Genomic DNA, 25,896 nt, shown 5'->3' with positions numbered 1-25,896 from the left:
AAAATGACAATCTAATAATTTTCATAGGCCAACCATTCCATTAACCTCCATACATTAAAAACCCTTGAATGGCTTCCCAATGTTCTCAGTATAAGGAAATCCTTAAAACAGCCTGTAAGGCACTGATGGTTTGGTCCCAGCCTACACATCTATAGGTGCAAACTCACACCACCATCCCCTTCGCTCTACTAGCCATACTGAAAATATAATTACTTCAATACATCATGTACCCTCCCACCACCAGGCTGGTCTGTGTGCTTGCCCTTCTCTCCATATGGAACACTTTTCTCTCCCATTTTTGCCAGTTAACTACTAATCGTCCTTCTGTTCTTGGCTGAAGTGTTACTTCCTTAGGAAATCTATCCTCAGGCCCCGTCACTTTCTTTTGTTACACACTTTTATAAAACTGTTTCTTTACTTCAGGATAATGGTTTCAATTTAAAAAGTATCCATTGATTTGTATCATTATATGATAAGGTCTGTCTGGAAGATGCTCATAAGAGCCGGGACAGGATCTCCATCTCCACTGCCCATGAGCAGAACTTCACTACTAATTTAAGCACAATTCAGTGTTCAGTTCTTTACTGAACAAATGAATCTTATGCCTAACATAAACTGACCCCCTACCTTCCTTTGCTTGTTGATTTGGCTTGTAAGAAAGTGGGTGATTCAAATAGCCGCCAAATACCTGGGGACATGTACAAATACCACACACCTTTTTCCTCCACAACAAACTTCATTAGGTTTATTCAAAGCTTACAATATGAAGAATCATGATCTTCAGAATTCTAGATTATTTTGTTGCCAGTACTTATTTCTTAATTAGTTCCATCCTTAATCCTTAACAGCACTTGAACTATCACAAGTTTTTCGGTTACCTAGGAAATACTCTATTGTCCTGGGAAAAGCTATATTCTTTGTTTGGCTGCTTCCTATTAACAAATAAAGAAAAGATTTCACACGCACACACAACACCCTCCCCCTACCCCAAATCTACTCAGTGCCCCCTTTCAGCTCAACCACAGTATTACAGTACTGGCCTGAGAGACTTAAATGTGCAGGAAGTCCTGAGTACTTTCCCTTTTCCTTCAAATAAACAAATAGCTTTTTATATTCTACTTACCATTAATTGCCAAAAACTGAAAATTTAAGTAAGTTATTTCAATAAACTGATTTAATTATGAATTTCCAGGAGTAATATCCAAACATAAAAAACTCAACAAAAAGATTATTTTTAATTAAATATAAATAAATAACCCAGTACCATTTTTTTTTTTTCCAGTACCTTTTTAAAGTCAGTTGAATCATCCTTTTCTAGCCTGCTACTGTAAGGTTTTCTTTCTTCTGAGTAACTGTATGATCCAGAGCGACCCAGCAAGGAATCATACCGATCACTAGCTGATGTAGAACTGATTTCATATCTTCAAAAGATGAGTTTGAGTCAAAATCTTTATTTATAGGCTTTCACAACTTACATTAACATGCATCCTAGTATATTTAACTAGATATTCCAAAATAGTAGGTAATATTCTCCTTCATCGGTTATCTAATTAACTTTCATGATATATAATAAATAAATGGGAAGTTATTTTTAACACTAATTTCCCTTATTTGAGAAGGGGAGTTCAAAATCTCTATATCTGAAAGTCAAAACTGGTTTTACATCATGATAAATTATTTCAACAATTTTAAACTGTACATTTCCCCCCCCCCCCCCACATTTTAACATCTCTAAAATCAGAACAAGGCTTACAATTGATGGGTATTATAGTTTAACTGGTAGCACTTTTCCTTTTTTTAAGTGGCATAAAATTGTATTTTAAAATTGGTAACATTTTAGATGATGAACTAACTAGAGTCTATCCGAAGTGATAGATAGTACTATGCCATTTTATATAAGGGACTTGAGCATCTGTGAATTTTGGTATCCACTGTGGAAGCCAGGGGGTGGGGGGGGGCAGGGGAGGGCAGATCCTGGAACCAATCCCTCAGGGATACTGAGGGACAACAGAACAGTTTGTCCTAAACAAGAAGAACATATCTCATTTGAAAATGAGGATCCTCTTATTATCTAGTTCTGAATTTGGGTTACTTTTTCTGGTAAATGCTACTGCCTCTACACTTCAATTCAATAGAATCATCAGTATATAAAAATTTGTTTAGTTTTACAAGGCTTTGGTTAACAATTATGGGCAAGAGGAACAAAAATTAGATTCAAGGATATTGTGGAGGTTCTCTGAAAAGATGAACAATTTGAGCTAGATGACACTTCTAAAAAGTGTCTTCATTGGTTTTCTTTTATCTGAAGCAGGGATAAGAGAGAAGATTCTGAATACCTAGTGAAATAAATTTCTGGTGGGTTTCATCAGTCTCTGATGTGAATAATGAGATGGTCAGTGTTGAAGTAACTTAGGATGGTTAGGAAAATTAAGAAAAGTTATCACTGTTGCAAATATCTGAGAAAAAATCTTTCTTAGTGACTTACTGTAACTATTGAACTAGAAGTAAAGCCATTGATAAAGAAAGCTATTAACACTTATCAGGTCATCTAAATATCTATAGATTTTTTATTATTAAAATAATTCTACCAACTTAAAAAATTCATAAATATCTAGCAACATATTTTTAGAAAGGATAAAAATGAGAAAAAGGTCAGTAAAAAAAAAAAAAAAAAAAGTAAAACATACCTGGAAATGGAATCCGTCTATAAAGAGAGAAAAACATAAGCATAACTAAATTTTTATGCTTTCATTAAAGTAACTTATTGATTAATCAAGAAAATTTAACATGAATACTATTTTCACACTATTTAACACCTATTATATACACTTTAATGTAGTTGTTCTTACAACGAAATTCTAGAACAGTCACTGTATATTTCTACTTGTCTGATACTATACGATTACATTTGCCAATTTATAGTCATATTTTGTGAATTTCTACAAAATGGCACCATACATTATTTTTTTAATTAGAAGGAAAAAAAAGAGAGACTAAGACATATCCATTACTTACAACCCGCTTAGCAGGAAAAAGTAACATTTATATTAAGAAATGCAAGTTTATTATCGGACATCTCAAAGCAATTATCTTTCCCATTTTTCTGTTTTTGAGGCCATCAGAGACAAACAAATGAATGCCTAAAGTATTTTATGTATGACAGTATATACATATTTTGCTTAAAATTTATTTTCTGGAAATCCAGCTATACATTCCTTCAAAGTTTAGCAATTAAGGGACAGGAAATTATAATTAATTTTCTTAAGCAAGTGGTATGCTATACTGAAGTTCTAAAACTCTTCTTATCTAAATGGTGAAATGATTAATAGGATAAAATCGTCTTACTGAAGTCAAAGAATTTTTTTGGGGTGGTCATCTTTAGCTCTTTCTCTTTCTATTGAAACACTCACTTAATCTATAATTTTCTATAAAATAACTATTCAGAAATGGTTTGTTAAATTTCTGAATTTAGATATTTATACTTACCCTTGAATGCACTGTGAAATTACTGGGTTCCTTTGGCACTGTCTGAAGTCTCATTCAGACTAAAAATGTCCTCCTAAGTCTATTTAAGTTTCCTTTGCACAACCAATTTCTTACCTGCTTCCTATTTTTTTGATGTAATGCTTTACTTTATTGATTTATTCTTTAGTTTTATAATAATGAACAATTTTGAAGTTAAATTTCAATTTTCATGATATCATTCAAATTCATAAGCTGCTAAAAGAGTAGATTTTGAAAGTTCTTATCACAAGAAAAAAAATTTGTACTTATGTGTGGTGATGATGTTAACTAGACTTACTGTGCTAATCACTTCACAATACACAAATATTAAATAACAACTTTATACATGTGCAACGAACATAATGTTATATGTCAATTATATCTCAATTAAAAAAAAGAGCAGAAACAAACAAAAGATATTATTTATCCAAATTCAGGAAACTAGCCACACATGAAATAAAATGTATACGTATCAAATGAAAACATCACATCTCACCTCACAGTCTGCACTCTGGCTCACTGATTTAAAATTTAAGAATAAATAAAAACTCCAAGTATTCACAGAAATCACTCAAATTCTATTTCTTTGCCTTTAAAAAGCATGGTGCTAGTATTGGTTATGTTTTATATTTTAAAAATTGTAGTAGAAAGCACATAAAACAAAATATACCATGTAAGCCACTTTTAAGAGTATAGTTCAGTAGCGCTGACGATATTCACACTGTTGTGCAACAGCTCTCTAGAATTTTTTTCATCTTGCAAAACTGTGATTTTATACTCATTAAACAAACCCCCATATCCTCCTACCCCTAGCTCCTGGCAACCACAATTCTACTTTCTGTTACCCATGAGTTTGAATACTCTAGGTACCTTATTTAAGTGGAATCATACAGTATGTGTTTCTTGTGACCTGCTTATTTCACTTAGCATAATGTTCTTGTGGTTCCCTGTGTTTTAAAATTATTTTTCCAAAGTAAAAATGCCCTTTAAGTTTTTCTGATTACAGTACCATAAGCTCATATAAAATACCACAGTATAAAAAGTTCCTCTATAATTCCCCATCTCTCAAACGCCCTAGATAACCACTGTTAATCTTTTCTGTATACATATCTTTGTGAACACATAAAATATCTATCCATGCAAATACATTTTGATATATTCCCAACTAATAGACAATTAGGATGTTTTCAATATTTTGCTTCAAGAGCCATGCTGCTGTTAACACTTTAGACTTGTCTTTCCAAACTTAAGTCATTTCCTTGGGAATAAATTTCTCAAAGTGGAATTGCTAAGCTAAAAGGCATGAACTTTTTCTCAAGCCTTCAGATTTGTACTGCTAAACTCATTTCCCAAGAAAACATATTAATTATAATCCCAAAATCTTATATGAAAATGCCTATTTCAATACTAATCATGCCAAACCTAAGCATTATTAACCTTTGCCAATTTCACTTTTGTATTAATTGTTGTATCTTTGGTTATTAATGAGAGTAAATGTACTTTAAGCTTGTTGGCCATTTCTATTTCTTCTTTTGTAACATTTATAAATTTCATGGATTCTGCCTCTATTTTTACTCTCTTTTAAATAGTACAAATATTAATATTTTAAATGTTACAAAAGAGGGCTAAGCTTATTTACTTTTTAAAAACTTATTTATTTATGGCTGCATTGGGTCTTCATTGCTGCGCACAGGCTTTCTCTAGTTGCGGCAAGTGGGGGCTACTCTTCGTTGCGGTGCAGGGGCTTCTCATTGCAGTGGCTTCTCTTGTTGTGGAGCACGGGTTCTAGGTGCACGGGCTTCAGCAGTTGTGGCTCGTGGGCTCTAGGGCACAGGTTCAGTAGTTGTGGCACACGGGCTTAGTTGCTCCACACCCTGTGGGATCTTCCTGGACCAGGGATCGAACCCGTGTCCCCTGCATTGGCAGGCGGATTCATAACCACTGCACCACCAGGGAAGTCCAGCTTATTTACTTTTAACTGAGCAAATGTGTTTCAATTTTAATAAGGGTGTCTTTTATGCCATTTTCTAGCTTTACATGTTTAAATAACCAAATCTGCTAATCTTTTCTTTTTAGTTTCTTGCCTTGGTGTCTGTCTTACTTAAATTTTTGATTTATTACTAATGTTCTTCTCATGGTAAAAGTTTTATCATCCAATAGTTTAATGAAAGCAAATTATAATAACCCAAGCAACAGAAGCCCCATTTTTGGAAATAATGAACCATATTATGATAAAATAATTCAAATTTCATCTTAATTTTAATTTATATCCTGAAGGTAGCTTCACAGGTAATTCAAAATATTTAACAACTTTTTGGCAACTTACAATTTACTTTGAAGCAAAAAAGTATATGCTACAAAGCCATTTTTCAATTTGGTGAACTGGGATTCTATAAACTGAATAGAAGTTTTGTTATCAAACACACTTTTGAGGTAATGATAACACTATTTCAGAAAATGCACCGAAGAATTGTGTTGCTCATACTTTTTCACAGAAAAAAAAAGGGCTGATGCTTCAAATTTTCATAAGAGAGCAACACTTACTTAGCGGAAGCACTTTTCTAGTCTATTGTAAAGACACTATGGGTTAGTGTCTTAACCTCCACTCTTCCTTTTCCTCATGGTACAGCAGTCATTAAGTTTAGATGAGATGGTATGTAGCCCACATTAGCAGCAAAACGGCTGCAATATATCGGTGGTAGGCCTTGTCTGACATAGAGGGTTGCGTAATATAACTGAATTATAATAAATTCTCTTTGTTTAATCCAGTTTAAGCTGGGTTTTGCATTACTTGTAACTGAAAAAAATGCTAGCACAAAGTAAGATCGAAACAATCCTCTATTTAAAATGAACAAAAACTATTTAAATTGTTTGGAACTAAGAAAAATTTTCTTCATAGAAACAATATTCTACTCAACCTTAATGTATCTCATGCATAATTTTAACAGTAAAACTTAAATACAACATATATCAATATGCTTCAAAATCACAACTTTGTAAGCCAGAAAATCTTTCCCCTCCTATCCCAGCTTGCTGGGGTGGGGTATCTGGGTGATATGGCAGTGAGAAGTGTCAGCTGGAGATGGTTTACTAACTCCTTTGCTTTTGTTTACCTGTCCATTGTTTTTCCTTGAAAGATGGGAGTTCACAGTGTACCAATGGGCAAGGAAGATGATGGACAAGTTTACAGAATATAATAAAGAAGAGACATAGGTGAAATGGGGGAGTGCTGACAATTGATAGGCAAAGGGTTTAAAAATGACAAAACTTTTGCCCTGCAAATAATTTACCCTTGTTAGTAATTAATTCCTCAATCTGTCTGGCTATCTTAAAATAAAAGTAACTTTTGGGTCAAAATAGGCCCTAAGAGTAATGTCCAGAGTCACCTAGCACAGAGAACCAACTTCTGGGCACTTCACATTATTGTAGATCCCTGCGACTGAAAGTAATTTTAACAGCTTTATGTAGGAACGCCAAGTCAAAATGAAGAAAATATGATCAGAATACCATTTCAGGCTAGACAGTGCTGAGTTTAAAACAGTAAAACTAACTTATGTTGTACAGATCTACCCTTATGTGAATAGAGCTCTTCTAAGTATGTCAGCTTTGTGCACAGCTAAACAAGAGGGAACAGAGGGGCAAAAAAACTAGTGGGAAGAAACTTTCATCATTTGCTAGCTATGCAACCTTGTCATTCAAACTTGCCTTAGTTTCTTCATCAATACTGAGGGGGCGAGGTGGGGGGGCTTTTCCTGAACATTATTGGGAAGATCAGCTGTGATAATGAATGTAAAATCCTTTAGAGACACTACATTTCTAAACAAATGTAAAGAAAGTTAAAATGACCTATTATATTCTCCAAAATACAACTTCGCCATTTACAAAAGTAAAATCTGGATCTGGTAAGATATGCACTACTTCTGGATATTCTTTAGATACTTTTCTTTGGTCAAAGGTATTACAGGTAGCCCCTGCTTTTCAAAAGTGCGTTTACTCGACTTTGCTTTTACGAAAAAAGGCAAAAAGTGCAAACAGTACTCAACATGTTTTACAGCGAGCCATTATAGAGGCAGCACACCCTCAGCAGCAAAAGAGCCACTGCCAAGCTCCTTCCCTGGGAACTACACTCAGTTTAAGCTGCCACGGCTTTGGACTGTGTCTTTGAGCACCGCGATTTATCTCAATTCATCTCTTGCATCCGGTAGCAAGATGTGTCCTAAGGTAATTCCCTCTTCACTTTATGTGGCTTACTGAAGATTATGGAACACTCTACTTTTGGATAGCAGTGGAAACCTGTATTCTCTTCTTTGTTTTTTCCTTTCAACTTTGAAGGTTAATTTACGTACAATAAACTACATCCACTTAGAGTACACAGTTTGATGAGTTTTGACAGTTGTGTATATCCAAAAAATTACCTCTACAATCAAGATCTAGAACATTCCCAATGTCTCTAAAATACTCTTTGTGCCCCTTTCCAGTCCCTCCATGCCTGATTCCAGAAAACCACTGATGGTCTATCCCCAGCAGGCAGGTACAGTGTGCAGTAACTGTCTGACATGAATAAATATAAACACAAGTAAAAAGTAACCCTTAAAAAATACGAACACTTCTAAATACAAAAAATAATGTTATTTACCTGAGTTTCTTTCTTATTGGATCCCTCTTCTGTATCTGATTGTTGTTCTTGTTCATTTTCATCACTCTAAAATAGATTTTAGAAAAGTAAAGATAAATTTCAAACGGTTAATATTTAAATACATTAGGGTTTTTGTAATTTAAAATGACCCTTGAGAAAAACCTAACAGGAAATGGATCAAAAGGAAAACTTTTTAAAGTGTGACTTTTTTTGCCTTATTTAGAGGAAGCCTATTTTGTCTGCATGGTACAATATAAGTAGGTTAGCGTATATGGTGAAGAAAGACCATCTACCTAACATTCTGATTTAGGAAACACATTTCATGTGTTTCATGCTAAGCTGGAGGCTTAGCATGAAAAAGATGATACTCAATTTTATATTGTAATGTTACTGCATGTACTTTAATAGTCAATATAGATACTATGTAGCTGCTCAACTATAATGAGGCAGCAAAAATAGGAAACTCATTAAGTAAGAAAAGCTCTATTCTATAAGCTTGGCAAGATTTATACAACTGTCCTATTATATTTAGGTAGTTCAGCTATCGAGACATTTTTTGGGAATTTACAGCACACCAAATAGAAAACTAAGGTCTCAGTAGGCTAAAAACCTAGACTCCCAGACAATAGGAATATTCTACTAGAAGGCCTGAACATCTCAGCAAACCATAAAGGATTGAAAGAAAAGGGAAATTTGCAATCAAACATATCTGGCTCAGGCTCACTATAAAAATACCACAGGCTTTAAAACTAAATCATCCTATTTCACACTCGTACAGCTATTTTCAGCTCTGTGACTTAGGGTAAATTTATTAAAAAAATTTTTGAGCCACAGTTATCTCCTCCACAAGTGGGGATAAAAACCTTATAGAATTTCCCTAAGGATTATAGAGGATGTTTGTACAAACTATCATGTGGTACCTAGCAAAAATGACATGTGAAGTTACTAAGTGAACGGGAGAAATCAATGCTGCTACTGCCAGTATTACTTATTAATATAAATGTATTAATTCCGCAACATGAACTAATTGTCTTTTTTTTTAAAATAAATTTATTTATTTATTGGCTGAGTTTGGTCTTTGTTGCTGCACACGGGCTCCCTCTAGCTGCGGCGAGTGGGGGCCACTCTTCCCTGCGGTGCATGGGCTTCTCATTGCGGTGGCTTCTCTTGTGGAGCACGGGCTCCAGGCATGCGGGCTTCAGTAGTTGTGGCTCGCGGGCTCTAGAGCGCAGGCTCAGTAGTTGTGGCTCGCGGGCTTAGTTGCTCTGAGGCATGTGGGATCTTCCCGGACCAGGGCTCGAACCCGTGTCCCCTGAGTTGGCAGGCGGACTCTCAACCACTGTGCCACCAGGGAAGCCCGAACTAATTGTCTTTATGCGTTACTGTTTCATGGAAGAACACAGGAACTGGAAATTTAAAAAGTGGGGAGGGGGAAGAGTAGCCCCCACCTGCCACAAATAGAGAAAGCCCGAGCGCAGCAACGAAGACCCACCACAGCCAAAAATAAATAAATAAATTTATTTAAAAAGAAAAAAAAAAGTGGGGAGGCTCAGAGGTCCTGAAAAGTAGTAACTAAGAAAAAAAAAAAAAAGGAAACCTAATAATATAACAGAGTAAAAACTCTACCTTATCTTTGACAGAGCCCTTGGTTCTTTTTGTATATTGTCTGATATAGGTTCAATCATGAGGCCATGAAAAGGGAAGGAGACTTGTGCTGATGGTTGATTAGAATACAATTCAATGCAAGCTCAAATTAAAAAGATGAGTATTGCCCATATGGACCTCAGGAAGAATTCTTATAATGCTGGTTAAGTGTATGACTCCAGAAAGTGGATTTTTGAAGGGATAGCTGGTGTAAATAAAACTGGGGAAAAATAAATACTATATAATAAAGCTTTGCCTACTAAACCCCTAATACATGTAAGTTATTAAAAAGTATTTTTAAGTAGTAAGAGTTACTATGTTAAGGTGCTAAGACTGTGAGGTTTTATTTTACTCTTATTAAAATGTTACTGGGCAATCAGTGAGAATCAACCAGACATCATATACTTCCTGACAGAGGACAAAACACCCTGCCAAGAGAATACTGAACCAAAATCTGATCATTTCTCTACCTCAAACTACCAATTTATAGGAAACATAAAAAGCTACATGACTGTGTTAAACTACAGTTCAGGGATATAACCCAGTTCATTCAAAAATAACTGTAAGAAAAAAAGAGATGGAGGACATAACTGATTACAAGAGACTTTAAAGAAATAACTAATCATAACGTATGGTCCTTATTTGGTTCCTACTCAAATCAGCAAAGTATAAAATTAGAACAGGGACTTCCCTGGTGGTCCAGTGGGTAAGACTGTGCTCCCAATGCAGGGGGCCCGGGTTTGATCCCTGGTCGGGGAACTAGATCCCACACGCATGCCACAACTGAGAGTTCACATGCTGCAACTAAGAGTCCTCATGCCTCAACTAAAAGATCCCACGTGCTGCAACTAAGACCCGGTGATGCCAAAATAAATAAATAAATAACTATTTAGGACTTCCCTGGTGGCACAGTGAGAATCCGCCTGTCAATGCAGGGGACACAGGTTTGAGCCCTGGTCTGGGAAGATCCCACATGCCGTGGAGCAACTAAGCCCGTGTACCACAACTACTGACCCTGCACTCTAGAGCCCGCGAGCCACAACTACTGAGCCCACACCCCACAACTACTGAAGCCCATGTGCCTAGAGCCTGTGCTCCATAACAAGAGAAGCCACCGCAATGAGAAGGCCGAGCACCGCAACAAAGAGTAGCCCCCGCTCGCCACAGTTAGAGAAAGCCCACGCGCAGCAACCCAACGCAGCCAAAAATAACACAGTCTATGGCAAAACTGAGAAATCTAATACTAAATGCCTACTGAGGAGGGTCTCGCAACAGAGCAAATAAATTCTAGCCATACGCCCAGAAAGATTCAGGAATTGTAGATTTTAAAAAAACCAAAAAAATAAAAATAAAATAAAATAACTATTTAAAAAATAAAATAAAATTACAACAAACCATTTATGGCAATATGAGTCAACAGGACATTAAAACTGACTGGATATTCAATATTAAGGATTTATTGTCAATTTATTTAAAAATAAACATGATCATGATATTGTGATCACTTATTATATGATAACATATTGTGGTTACTTTTATTATTTTTTAAAAATAAAATTTTAATATTTTTTAAAAAGGTGTCCTTATTTCTTAAAAATACAGACTGAAGTTTTTACATATAAAATGATATTACTGGGCTTCCCTGGTGGCGCAGTGGTTGAGAATCTGCCTGCCAATGCAGGGGACACGGGTTCGAGCCCTGGTCTGGGAAGATCCCACATGCCACGGAGCAACTGGGCCCGTGAGCCACAATTACTGAGCCTGCGCGTCTGGAGCCTGTGCTCCGCAACAAGAGAGGCCGCGATGGTGAGAGGCCCACGCACCGCGATGAAGAGTGGTCCCCACTTGCCGCAACTAGAGAAAGCCCTCGCACAGAAACGAAGACTCAACACAGTCATAAATAAATAAATAAATAAATAAAAGAACGTGAATTTCTTTAAAAAAAAAAAAAAAAAAATGATATTACTAAGATTTACTTCAAAATAATACAGGAGTTGGGAAAGTGGTGGGGATTTAGCTTAAACAATAAATACCTGGGGTGGGGCCATATACTTTTTTATGTTTGAACTTTTCTGTATTAAAAAAATTTTTTAACGAAAAAAAAAAAATCAACTGGCTAAAAAAAACAATCCTCCCAAAACCAAATTATTTTTGCCTTTCTGTAGGTATATGTTGTATTGAAACAGTATAAATTTCACTTTAACCACGTTACCCCATAGCTCTTCTTTCTCTTGCATATGAGTATCAATGTCAGGCATACAATCAGGGAATCAAGAGAAAAAATTTAAGTTTATAGGATTGTTATAATTTGATAAGTAAAGCACTGCAACTATCCAGCATCACTTGAGATGGAAATAATTGTTATGTATATCATAATCATATTCATGAAAATAGGATTAAATGTAAAGCATCTTTCTTTCAAGAACCGCTAAGATAAATGAGCAGTTTAGCCATTATACAATAATCAACATCTGTACACTGAGCTGCAGCCATTATTATTTTTATTCCAATATTGGGACAGTATTCTTGCTTTTAATACCAGAAATCTAAGTAGTTGTTTATTCTTATAAAGAAGAACTCTTCTGATTTAAATAAGTCAGCTCAAACACACAGTGATGATCTAAAGAATATATAATCTGAGGCATATAAGAAATCATTAATGTACATTCTTGGAAAGATTAAGCATACTATCAAGTAGTTATATTTTAATAGGTTCTCACATCTTGTGTCCAGAATGAAACTCCTGTAGATCTTCTTTTCTCTCTTGGTCGCCGTCGTTCTCTGATTGATTTAGGTTGTGATTTATCTTCTCCCTCTTTTTCTTCTTCTCTCTTTTCTCCCTCTGTTAAGGATTAAAATTAATCATATGGCAGCCATGTATCTTGATAGTATTTTGCAGTGTAAATGTGAAAATAATTCTAAGTCAATCTCCTTTGTGAAGCCTTCTAAAATTCTCTAATCAGAAATAATTTTTGCCCCTCCCAGTGCTCCTATAACACTTGGCTTAAACATGTATCTGTATCTCTCATTAGATACGTTTTTGAGAATCAAGATAAGAACTAATTTTAATTACTTCATTTTTCTAGTGCCTAAAACAAAAATTTTGCTAAAAAGACACGCTTGCTATTTGCTGAACAGAAAATAATTGAATCCTATGAAGAGAATGGGGTCCCAGTTATTAATGTCTGACAGGAAGATAGTTATTATACCTAACATTAACACTTCAAGATAGTTATTATACCCAAACAGTGCATAATGATGGAACAGCTAGTGGGCATCATACAAATTTATCAGTTTCTGCTTCTACCATTCCCAGTCCTCCTTCAGCAGTAATGAATACAGTAGTTATTGAATTTTCTATTAGTATCTAAGAGTAAATCTTTTTTTTTGTTGCTGGGGAAAAAATTATCTTTTATTAAAAACAAATCAATGTAAACAAATGTTAGTCTTCAAATTTGTTCCCTTCCTGGGATAGTTAAAATAGCTTCAGACTTACATACTAGAAGAATATTAGGGCCTCTGAATATGCTTTAAAAAGTAGACGGGGCTTCCCTGGTGGCGCAGTGGTTGGGAGTCTGCCTGCCAATGCTGGGGACAAGGGTTTGATCCCTGGTCCAGGAGGATTCCACATGCCGTGGAGCGGCTAAGCCTGTGTGCCACAACTACTGAGCCTGCGCTCTAGAGCCCGTGAGCCACACTACTGAAGCCTGGGCGCCTAGGGCCCGTGCTCCACAATGGGAGAAGCTGCTGCAATGAGAGGCCCGCACACCGCAACAAGGAGTGGCCCCTGCTCACTGCAACTGGAGAGAGCCCTCGCGCAGCAATGAAGACCCAACGCAGCCAAAAAAAAAAAAAGTAGATTGTAAAAAAAGAAAAAAAAAAAAAGAGACATATATGGAACAAAGTAACGTTAAAAATGATTTTTAAAAGGCTCCTTGTGTCATTGTCTCCTTGCTGTGAAGAAAAAGAAGCAAAAGAAACCCCAAAATTATAGTATTAAGAGGGGTTTTAAAGTTGCTTTTAGAATTAGTTTACAGCAAAGGTCGCAAACTCCAACATAGAGAGTGGCCATCCAGGTTACATAGACAGGTAAAATGGGCCAGGAGGGGGGCTGCTACTTGGCTCTCATCAATTGTTGACCTGTGAGAATTCAGAGCCAGCGTTGCCATATCCTCCAACTTTTCAACAGAAGATAGAAATCTGAACTTTTATGCAGATACCCCTAACTTTAAATGTTGGCTCAAAATTTTTACAAACATTAGATGGGCCTCACACTTAGTGGTTTAAAGAACTGAAATATCTCAATGACCAACAAAAGAAAAGCCAGCTGGAAATAGAAAAAAATTTAATTTTCTGAAGTTTATTCCTACATGATTACTGATATTATCATGACTAATACTATGAAGATTTTGCTTTTTAAAAAAAATTTTTATTTATTTATTTTATTTATTTTATTTTTGGCTGCGTTGGGTCTTTGTTGCTGCGAGCAGGGGCTACTCTTCGTTGCAGTGTGCGGGTTTCTCATTGCGGTGGCTTCTCTTGTTGCAGAGCATGGGCTCTAAGCGCGTGGGCTTCAGTAGTTGTGGCTCACGGGCTCTAGAGCGCAGTCTCAGTAGTTGTGGCACACGGGCTTTGCTGCTCGCCGGCATGTGGGATCTTCCCAGACCAGGGCCTGAACCCGTGTTCCCTGCATTGGCAGGCGGATTCTTAACCACTGTGCCACCATGGAAGCCCGAGATTTTGCTTTTAAAATATAAAATACCTACAGTTAGGAATAATTTTATTTAGTAGCCATCTCTTATTTAAAGGAGGAGCTAATTAGTGTTTACATAGGAAGTTTATATGAAATAATAGGAAATGTTAATAGTGTCAATATGCCAATATACAGCTGAAAAAGAAATCTATTTCTCAAGAAATAAGCATAAAAATAAGTTTTTTTGGCAAGGACATTACATATGTTAAATGATTTTTGTTTAAAACAATTTCACAGAAAACAGTTAAAAGATATCTACATAATATGCAAGAAATGACTTGAAACATTAATAAACTGCTCCTAGAAATAATCACCCCACCAGCTTTTCTATACTAACTTTTCTATGTTGATGGACATAAAGATTTTTGAAGGCAATAAAGATATATGTATCAATGCCAGACCATATTATTTTCTGTTTTTATTTTCTACTTTTCTCATTCTCAACCATCATGTTCTTTCTGGTTAGGTAGAATGAGTCCCAGTTTAGGATGTTGTTTCTCTTCTGTTAAACTATTAGTTAGGAAAAACCAACTCAAAGAATTAATCTGAAGGAAACAAAGGGTTTTCAAAATTTGGTCTTCTTACCTCTTTCATTTTCCTTTGTTAATCCTCTGGAGTAAGCAGAAGTTATACCTACAAGACTATTTGGCCTGTTTAGTTGACTTGAAGCATAGAGTGAACTGCTCATGGTAGAAAGTGAAGAGGATGGAGTGGTTGAACTTGAAGTTGATACTGGTCTGTAGCGTTGATAAGTCTGTGAAACATTAAAATTAACACCCATTTGAAATATTAAACATAGATAAAAACATATAAGACACTTAAATTCATTTCAAAGGAAAAGTAATGTTCTAATCATGTCAAAATAATTTAGATTTCCAGTTAAAGTCCTTATGAATATTTTGTATATGGTTTGTTAGTATATAAATCTCTTGCATTTTGAGAATCACAAGAACTATCCGTGCCACTTGACCTAGCGGTGTTGTTGGTATACTATTACCTCATCATATGTTCTGGAGTACTTCTGTTTATATTCATCTTCTCTAGATGTTTCTGACTCCTTCTTTTCTTCTTGCTTCTCTTTATCCTGTTTTTCTTTTTCCTCTTTTTCTTTTTCTTCATTTTCTTGTTCTCTGGTTCGGGTAGAACGACTCCTTCCTATCGTTTTCTCAGCTTCCTGAAGATCAGTCAATGTCACCCCCTGCAAGCAAAAAAAGATAAATTTAATTATGAGAGGCATTAAGGCTCATTTCAAAGGAATATTTTATAAGTAGATATATTAAATGTGAATGTATTAAAATCAAATATGCATGTTTGGAATTGGTTTGCAAATTGAAACAGAATTTCTACTTAGCAAGTCACATTCATTCTATGAAGAATCATCATGAGCAAGCACAATAATAGGTACTGGGAAAGAAATAAAATATGTGCAAGAAATTGTCTCTGTATTCAAGAAATTAACAGAATAGCACAGGAACTGACCATATGAATATAAATATTCCCAAGAAGTTCAGAGAAAGAAGGAAAAGCCAATATATGCATTATTTATATATTAAATTTATATGTATTTATGTTTCTGTATATGTATATGCACACAGAGAAGATTTCAGTAAAGAAGTAATTTTTGAAGGTTAAGTCTTGAAAAGAATAGGTTGGATTTCAAGAAATTAAGGTACGAGGACAGAAAAAATACGTTAAGTAATGGCAAGGATTAAACACTTGAATCTGGGGACTTCTCTGGCAGTCCAGTGGTAAAGAATCCGTCTTCCAATGCTGGGCATGTGGGTCTGATCCCTGGCCGGGGAAATAAGATCCCACATGCCGCGGGGCAACTAAGCCCACGTGCCACAACTACTGAGCTCACGTGCCTCAACAAGAGAGTCCACGTGCCGCAAACTATTGAGCCCATGCACTCTGGAGCCTGCACGCCACAACTACAGAGCCCACATGCCCTGGAGCTCACGCGCCACAACTAGAGAGATAAAACCCGCAAACCACAACTCGAGAGAAGCCCACGTGCTGCAACGAAGAGTCCATGTGCCTCACCGAAAAGATCCCACATGCCTCAATGAAGATCCTGCGTGTTGCAACTAAGACCCGAGGTAGCCGAAAAAATAAAGAAAATAAATAAATAAAATAAATAAACAGTTGAATCTGGACTTTGGAGCCCCTCAACTGTAGGAAAGGGAAGACACAAGAGATATGGGAGAGAGAGTGGCAAGGGGGTAAGAAGATGATAACTAGCTTGAGTGACATTTTTCTCATACTTGTATATCAGCTTTTTGATATACTTAATAAAAAGACCTATTTCCCATAGTTTCCAAAGACACATAGAATTCTTTAATAATTATGACACATCATATATGATTAATTTTAACACTGATCAAATACCCTGAGCCAGACACTATATTAGGAATAGAAAAATAAATACTTAAAGAGATACAAAGGCATATGCTACTTAGACGAAATGTAACATTAACAGTATAGCCACATAAAAAGGCTACGGTAGGATTACTAAGGCAACTTTTATCTTTTAAGATTTACTCAAATTATATAGTGACATCAATATTTTCACAGAAATGTGAAAAAGGGAAAGATAATTTATTTTGAACTTTTATGTATTATACACATTAAATATACCTGTGTTGATCTTCTAGACTGTCTTGCTTGTCTAGATCTTGCTTTTCTTTGGGATTCAGACTCTTCATCTCTAACAGGAGTGAGGTATGATCTACAGTAATAAATAAAAATGGTCACTTGGAGATACAATACCTGTGAATATAATTACACATGAACGTGCGTAAGTGAAACATTTAAATTTAGCATTTTAATGGATTTTAAGAAAGAGTCTTCAGAAAATGGTTAAACCCACTCTGAAATTCAACAATGCAATTTGATAGTTTTTTAGATTGGAACTACTCATATTAACATATTTTAAAAGTTCTTCCTAACCACAGTTTTGGTTTTTTTTAAACTATGTAACATCATTCCTCTTAGCTCCTTTCTTGATTTCCTGCAACACCATCCTAGATGGTATGTGAAGTTACAAGGCTAAACTCTAGACTGTCAATGTCTTTTTATGGTAAAGGACTGAATGTAATATTTAGGATATGGGATGACTAGTGAGGAAGCAGCACTCCCTGCATTCTTGTCATTGTGCATTTACTAATAATGTTTTTGACAGACATCACACTTTTGTTCATACTTTAAATTCTCTAAAAATTCAAGTGTTTTTATACACAAACTGCTTTAAAATCAGCATCTTATGGGTCACTGATTTTCTGATACAGAGAAGAGGATTTGGCATTTATGTTCACTAGATTTTATATTATAAATCTAAGCCTATGTTCCATCCTGTCACAAGGTATGCACAATTTCAAAAGTATGCAATCTATGTCAAGAGGTAAATAATGAATTAAAGGGTTGAACAAGCAAAGACAAGACAGAGCCCTGCAACATAAGAAAACTTCCCTCTAATGATCAATATTATTCGGGAAGTTCAATTGTTAACACTTTATCTAGTTACACTACCATCTAGCTCACATTTCTCACAGAACATTCTGAACTTGAGTATCTTTATTTTCTGTTGTTCATTAAGTTTATCAATAACCTATCATCATACCCCTATCCCCAAATGCTATTTTTTAAAAACTCTCCTGTTAACTTTAGTGTTCTTCTCAATTTGTAATTCATTCTGCTCTTTAACCTCCCTGACACTATTCACATATTCGTAACAAACTTTAGAATTTATTCTTTGTTTTATGCCTTATGTTTTATTTTTTCTGTGTCCTTTAAAGCTCTAAGTTCAGAGAGTATAACACATCTTCAAACACCTTACAGTTGTTTACAGTTCCTTCAGAATTCTTTTTAGAGAACTCTCATTCTTTTTTGATACATAGGAATGCGTCTCTCCCTCCAAAGTCTTGAATTTTTTGGAATCTGTCTCTCTAAAACTAGAATACAAGATTCATTATTCCTAGGATTTGTCTCCTTGGATAACTAACCCTAAGATGACACAGTCATTTCTCATCCAAGATCCTGGTTGCCTCAATTTCATCAATTAACTCCTACTTATTGGTTAAAGTTAGTTCTAGAGGACTGGTTCTTCTTGCTTCTACTCTAATCACAGATAAACTGTAAAGCAAGGTAAGTCAAGAAATTCTCAAGAGGGTGTTTTTACTTGAATGAGACATCCAGCAAACTTAGATGAAAATCCCATCACTTCTATATTCTGACTTAAGTTGTTTTTATCATCTGCTTTGAGAAAATATCACTTGTGTTCTCTATTCAGTTGAATAACTTATGGCACTATATCATAAGGATAAGACTTTTTTTTCCTCTTTATCCGTATGTTTTCTATCATTTTTTACCTCTAGGTTTCTAGAATATCCTGAATGATTATGTCTTTTTGCTATCATAGTAGCACTACATTTATCTCATCAATAAGGCACAGCTGACCAAATTGAAGCACTTCATTGAAGAGCTCTATCCTACCAAATTTGGTTTCTATTAAAAACTAGTACTGACATAAGTTCATAAAATAAAATTTTAATTTTTTTAATTAAAAAAAAATTTGTCTCCCTAAAAGTGAAAGGCAAGGGAGAAGTCACTAAATAAGACATTTTGCTTATCACCATTTCTGTAGTTTAACTTCCTCTTAGTTGAAATTCTGTATGGCTTCATCTGTACCAACGCACAAACTCAGAGATGAATACAACTGGTAGGATACCTGCCCTCTCTCCCTTCTATGCTGCTCAAAAGCTTGATATTCCTTTTTCTCCCATTGTTTTATTATTTCTATTCTGTCTATATATCAATTCTCTTGAGTTTTAAGGTTTTTATTAGCTATAACAGATACTTTCTCATTTTTATTACGACTCCAGTGATTTTCTGGGACAAGAAAGAGGATAACCAATAAATTTGTTATTAGAGTATAAGAAACATTAATTCTGGAATACGATTTTTGTATTGTTTGTTGTAGAAGTTGATTATATAAATGTGGAAAATACTAACCTTCTCCAGGAAAATAACAACATATTAAAGGGTCTGAAAAGGACTGAGGGAAGAAACCTGTTTAACTGTGTTTAACTCAGCAATTTCCAAGACCATTTAAGGAGGAAAAACTTTTTTTTTCTTTTGTGGTACATCTATTAAATGTGTAAAAGTTCTCCGTGGAATATTAGCCTGTAAAATGGCTATTTTTTTCATCCATTCATTTAACACTTATTTATGCATCTACTGGTCCTATGCAATTTACTGCCTTTTGGACTTCCACCAGATGAGGAAAAAAAAATAACAGAAAGAGAAGAAACCTAAATGTGATAGCAAGTCTAGTTTAACAAAAGTTTATAGCAGCCTAGACAGCTGCATGTATCACTTTAGCATTTCATGAGCTGCTCTGAAAGTACAAATGGACATGAAAGACTGAATTCTTATTTCCACTATGTACAAAGTTTTCACATATAGTTTAAAACAACTGCATTGTCACTATGCCCCTTTACCCCATGGCAAATAGCACTATCAACCATCACACTCTCTCCCAAGAAGCCTAGATTATTTTTCAATACTTTCAAGCTGCCATGAAAGTTAATAAATCTATTTATCATATCTGGTTTAACATATGTAGGTCAGGGACATAAAAATTACTAGCTGAAAGACTTGTAAAATCTGTTCATTTAAAATTTCCATACAAACATTTGCTCCAAATTAGCATAAAAACCTAGCCTATCGATTTGTAATATAGGAAATATATTTGATAGTCCCCATCTGAAATTCAGTTCCTTTCTCCTCCTTGAGGTGTCTATACAGAGCAGATCTCTAAGAACAGGATGTAGAGAAGACAAATAATTCAAATTTTTAATATGTGTTTAATTCCAAAGAGGTGATCATCAAAAAGATGGCAGAACATACCAAATTCCATTACTATATCATATTGTCATATTGATCTCTTTCGTATAACTGTATAAGGTATATAATTTTACTTACTAGTCTTAGATTGTCCACTATTTTCTGAACAATCCAAAGGTTATTTTTAAATTAAGGTTTTTTCCCTCAGTAAAAGCAATTGTTCTATATATTATTTCCCTGACATTTATTGGCTGAAATATTTATATTTATAATATTTATACTTTGGTTAGTCACCAAATTACATCTCTAAAAAACTGAATACCAGCCCTTGCTTCTCACTCAGCATTTTTCCTTCCAGAGGGAAAATAAGTGGACAAATGGGAGCTGGCTGAGCCAAGGGAAAATGGTAGAAAAGGTAGTTGTACTGAACCATGTGAATTCATACTACAAATACAAAATTAGTAAGGTACTGTTTTGCAGTTTGAAAAGACTACGGAGAATTAGAAATGCCTAAACAATGAAAGAATTTGCCATCTTGCTCCACCTACCTATCTATCTATCTATCTATCTACCTATCTAGATATTCTGCCGCCCCGCGAGGCTTGCTGGATCTGTTCCCTGACCAGGGATTGAACCCAGGCCATGGCAGTGAAAGCCTGGAATCTTAACCTCTAGGCCACCAGGGAACCTCGCCATGCTCCATCTATTTAAAGCTAGCTTCTCCTCCCTGCTCCCCAATGCCTCCTCCCTCCAATTAATCAATTGGAAATCTTTATGAAAACAGAAAATTTTCATCCAAACCTGATCAATAAAAACAGGAAAAGTCAACAATAATGTGGAATTTAATAGTGTACACAGTAACTTTACATAAAGTTACATAAAAGTACATATGTAAGGGTACCTAAAAATGGCATAAATGTATTAGTATCTTTTTCAGCCACAGTATATTCTTAAATCACCATACATACATTTGGGGGCAAATTTTCAACTATATACATTTTGAAACCATTAATGAAATTTAATTAAAAAGACAAACAGGGGAATTCCCTGGAAGTCCAGTGGTTAGGATCCGTGCCTTCACTGCTGAAGGCCCTGGTTCAATCCCTGGTTGGGGAACTAAGATCCCACAAGCCAAGCAGCGCGGCCAACAACAACAACAAAAAAAAGACAGACGAGGCCAAAATTGCAAACAATTATTTGACATGAAACAAAACACAAACATTAATATTATTGCACACATCACTGAAACAAGTTAAGACAAAATTTCTGTAATGTAGACCAGGAAAAATGTCAGTAGACATATTTTATTTCTTATGATATGAGAACCTGCTCTGTCCTAACAATATCACAGAATATTTAATTCTCAATCTTTAAAGTCTTCCAGGATTTATTCTAAAAAGCTGAAACTCAATACTTTCCAACAATATAAAAAATAAAGAAATCTGAGGTTAAGAATCATAATTTGCTTGTTCTGACACAACTGATGATTTTGGGGAGGCATTCATTGGCTTTGTCATTGGAAAAATTTTTTTAAAGTATGGAATGCTAGAGATAGAAAGGATTCTAGAAGTTAAAAACTATATAAATTAAATACCTCATTTTACAGAAGAATAAATTCTGACCCACAGAGAACTCTTACCTTAGGATTAAGGCACAGCACGGAGTAGAAAACCAAGACCTCCTGAACTTTTTCCCCTTCAGCTCCCCACCTCCCAAAAAAGCAAAGCCCTCAAATTCATTTTCACTAGAAGAGAATGATGAGTGCCTATGAACCTCTAATTCCTGTAGGCTATGTGGTCTCATTGAAAACACTTCAAAAACCTAAAACTGACTAAGAGAAAAACAAAACAAGAATAATTAAAATATGATATGACCTATACTGGTATTCAAAAATCATGAAATGCTAACTGCTTGTAGTAATGTTAGAGAAGTATCATTGAATTTCACCATAAAAATAGAAATGAAGCATAAATATATTGACAGAAACTAAAGATGTAATGATAGGCAGGAAAACATTTTTTTAATTAAAAAAGTTTTCAAAACATTTAACATTTTGTTACTTTTCATATATTCAACACAAATATTACTATAAGGATGCTACTACTTACAACAGGCCATGCACTTTGCTAGGCACCAGAGACAAAAGATGTATAAGACTGTATATGAATACTATGTGCTAGAAATAAAACCAAATTAATCTGGTTGGTATTTTAGTTAAGGAAAATATCAGTTATGTAGCTAATTTTTCAAGAATAAAATATTTAAAGAGGTTACGTTTAGTTTCCTAAGATGTTCTTTCTCAAGAGGGAAAACCAAATTCAAAGCTAGGGACTATGCATGATATAGCAGACAGAACCCTGGACTGATTCTCCTGTAATACTGGGCCTACCCTTAGCTCTCATACTCACTAACCACATAAAAGTGGAAAAGTCACTTAATATCTCTGGGACTCAGTTTCCTTCTGTAAAGGATATCATAAAAGATAATAGGTAAATTCCTTTCCACATCTATGATTCCATACCAATTGGCTGCAACAGGAAGAAGTGAGCAATGCTCATAAAAATGTGTAAGCACATAAAACAAATTCACAGACCCTTTAAAAAATTTAATTAACAAGTGCCTTCTATGTACCAGAATTAAAACTAAGTGAATGTAGTTAACATACTTAAAATTATTTGGCTTACACATATGCATAAGAAGCCATTCTTCACCAAAAGAATTTTAAAATGAAATTCTCAAAAATAACAACAACAAAAACCGTTAAACATGCATCAAATTTCTTAATAATGAGGTGGAAGAGGGGAACAATGAGAAGAATAAAAAAACCTGTTTTTGTCATGTTACATCTAGTTTTCCATGAGTATGATTTGTTTAGTATGTGTTTAGAGTATGTGCTTAGATCTTCATCACAAAAATGTTTTGAATTAAAGAAACCATTAAAACTAAGATGGCTAAGTATGAAGACAACTATCTGGCTCAGCGCCTTTAAACAAGAACATTAATTCTGTCAGAGGTGGGTTACCAAGCCTAAAGGCTAATAATTGCTAATTATATCAATTTACATAGTTCTGAGCTGATCTAGGTTATCTCATGTATTAACCTACTGAAGAGATAGTCACCAACTTCCCAAGATTAAAAAACCAAACAAAACAAACAACTTTCATCATTGGGCAAGATATATCAGCAGTCCTATTAGGACCTTTACACACCTGCGTCTCTCCCTGACCTCTGAAGTGGAGGAGACAGTGCCAGCAGTAGTTGTAGTCAGGGTTGTGGTAGAGGCTGCAGCATTTACAACAGTTGGAGCAACAGGAATGGTCACTGCCGTAGGAACACTGTCCTTTTCTTTTTCAGTACTATCCTCAGCCCACAAACGATTTGAGGTACTATAACATCATAAGCAGCAACACAAAAAAGAGAAAAGGAAAACAGCTAAACAAGGAAAGCACTTTCTAGCAGCTGAAAACATGTGACTACAGGGATGGATTTTTTTTAAAACATAAGGTGAGACATCTTTCATCTATGAACCAAAAAGTTCACCCAGAGCTGTCAAAGAGAAATTTACACTTTAAGCAGCTTAATGCAAGGAAAGTTCATAAGTCAGGAACTTAATTTTTTTTCCCCAGACATGCATAATTGCCTCTTTTTGGAATCAATTTTTGTTTGTAAATCATTTTAACAAGGTCAATGAAAAAATCCAGAGCCCCACAATCTTCTAAACAAAAATGCATGCACATACATAAGCACACAGTAGGCCTGAACACAAAATGTATCTGTGACTCACCTGCTTTGTGTGCCTGCTGAGGAAGAACCCGTTGTAATCTTTGTAGTAGTGCTTGTGCTGGAAAGCAGGCTTTTCTGAAGCCCAGCTGCAGAGGTAACTGTTGGTGTTGATGTGGTGCTTGGAACACTAGAACTAATCAAATCATCTTGTCTTCTACCAAAGGAGCAACTAAAGGAAAGAGTCATATCTATATAGAATGTGTTTGTATGTGTATTCTATAGTCAATGCCTATACATTATACAGATTCACAAGGCTAGGAAAAAATCTAAAAGACTGTGTTCCTAAATACGCCACCGGCTCCAGCACCAAGAGTTGCATCTACAACTTGCTAGAGTCTAGATGATTTCCCTAATTTGGTAGTGTATCATTTTACTGCATTCCCCCACCCACCAACAAGATTCAAAGATGATCTGATAGTTTACATATCTGGAACTGTTCCAGGTCATATGGTCATGCCAGGTTGGGTCTGGAAAAACACTTTGGTTTGGTTTTACTCGGGGAAAGTTAAGACTTAAGCATTTTCTAAGAAATTGTTTCAGCAATGGGTCACATCCCTAGGAGTGACCCATGCCTATATTATACTTGTTGATCTTTTAGTCTTTTTTTGGTTGCTTTTAGCAGAGAAAATAATGCATAGATTTTCCACCCCCTCTCCAATATGATATTACCAACATTCCAATTCAAGGCATTTTCATTGCTCTGAGTTCTAACACAAGTAGAAACTTTCCAGGTCACCACATATCAATTAATTGATCTATTTCAACTGCTCTAGTCAATTATATAATTGACTTATATATAATTACATACAGAGTTCCTTTTTTAATATGTTATAATCTAAAAGATACTTCATAGCATATCAAATTTAATTTAAAAATATATAATATAATAGGAAGGCATAAGTAGGAGCAAATTTTCACCCATCTTTAAATATATATTCTGTGTCTTTAAATGAAGTTTTATTTAAACAAAAGATATATTTAATAAAGGCACATTTTTAATGTTATATTAAATTGAGAGCTCCAAACTGCCTCATATTTTAATAAAAGAATACAAAAAAGTTACTTAAGAATTATATTATTACCTTTTATGATAAGTTGATCCTTCATTAATTGAGCTATTCTTTTTGAGATCATCTTCCCATTTTCTTCTTGTATATGAACTACTTGTTCGCAAACTTGAAGAATCTCTGTGAAAAAAATATCCTTCAGATTCTGGTAGATAATTTTAAAATAGGGTTAAAGAAGCTGTATTTTAATAAACATCTGTAGAAGCAGAAACCAGTAAAATCCCTTAGAAAAACACTCTGGAATATTTATTAAGAAGTGAAAGTAATTCACTAAGATTCCAGTTCTAAGATTCTATCCCAAAGGTATAATCCTAACTATAGGGGGGAAATTTAAATGTTTGCAGAAGTTTTATTTATGATGACAAAATATTAGACAATTTAAATGCCCATAGTTTGGGGAGGGGAAATGGTTACTTTAACCTCAGCAAATCTACTCTATGGAACACTATGTACTAATGAAAAACAATGCTTATTGAAAATACACACTAACATTTAAGACATTATGAGATCTTAAGTGAAAGAAAAAGTCAAGACACAAAATTGAATATTATAACATGATTACAATTATATTAAAACTTCTCATACTCTATATGTGCTGAAAAGTAGGAAGAAACAAATTAAAATGCTGACAGTGATCAAGTAAGGGCTTTTTCTCCCTTCTTCTT

At 34.9% G+C, this 25,896-nt stretch overlaps 1 protein-coding gene across 4 annotated transcripts in view; it reads right to left on the bottom strand.

The window, feature by feature from the left end:
• PPP1R12A (protein phosphatase 1 regulatory subunit 12A) overlaps positions 1–25,896 on the bottom strand; it is a 152,531-nt gene that overhangs the window by 14,468 nt on the left and 112,167 nt on the right. The window contains exons 12-21 of one of the 4 annotated variants that reach the window (XM_007194967.2): positions 25,247–25,351; positions 24,166–24,333; positions 23,591–23,767; positions 17,175–17,265; positions 15,535–15,735; positions 15,123–15,291; positions 12,505–12,626; positions 8,141–8,206; positions 2,688–2,704; positions 1,286–1,421 (exon numbers count right to left, since the gene is read on the bottom strand). In XM_007194967.2, coding sequence (XP_007195029.2) covers positions 1,286–1,421; positions 2,688–2,704; positions 8,141–8,206; positions 12,505–12,626; positions 15,123–15,291; positions 15,535–15,735; positions 17,175–17,265; positions 23,591–23,767; positions 24,166–24,333; positions 25,247–25,351 — 1,252 coding nt within the window. The remainder of the gene's footprint in view (positions 1–1,285; positions 1,422–2,687; positions 2,705–8,140; positions 8,207–12,504; positions 12,627–15,122; positions 15,292–15,534; positions 15,736–17,174; positions 17,266–23,590; positions 23,768–24,165; positions 24,334–25,246; positions 25,352–25,896) is intronic. The other 3 variants (XM_057556554.1, XM_057556555.1, XM_007194971.2) reach the window with 3 other exon arrangements.

This window comes from Balaenoptera acutorostrata, chromosome 11, assembly GCF_949987535.1.
Source record: "Balaenoptera acutorostrata chromosome 11, mBalAcu1.1, whole genome shotgun sequence".
Taxonomy (NCBI): Eukaryota; Metazoa; Chordata; class Mammalia; order Artiodactyla; family Balaenopteridae; genus Balaenoptera; species Balaenoptera acutorostrata.
This window is presented reverse-complemented; position numbering and strand designations above follow the sequence as displayed.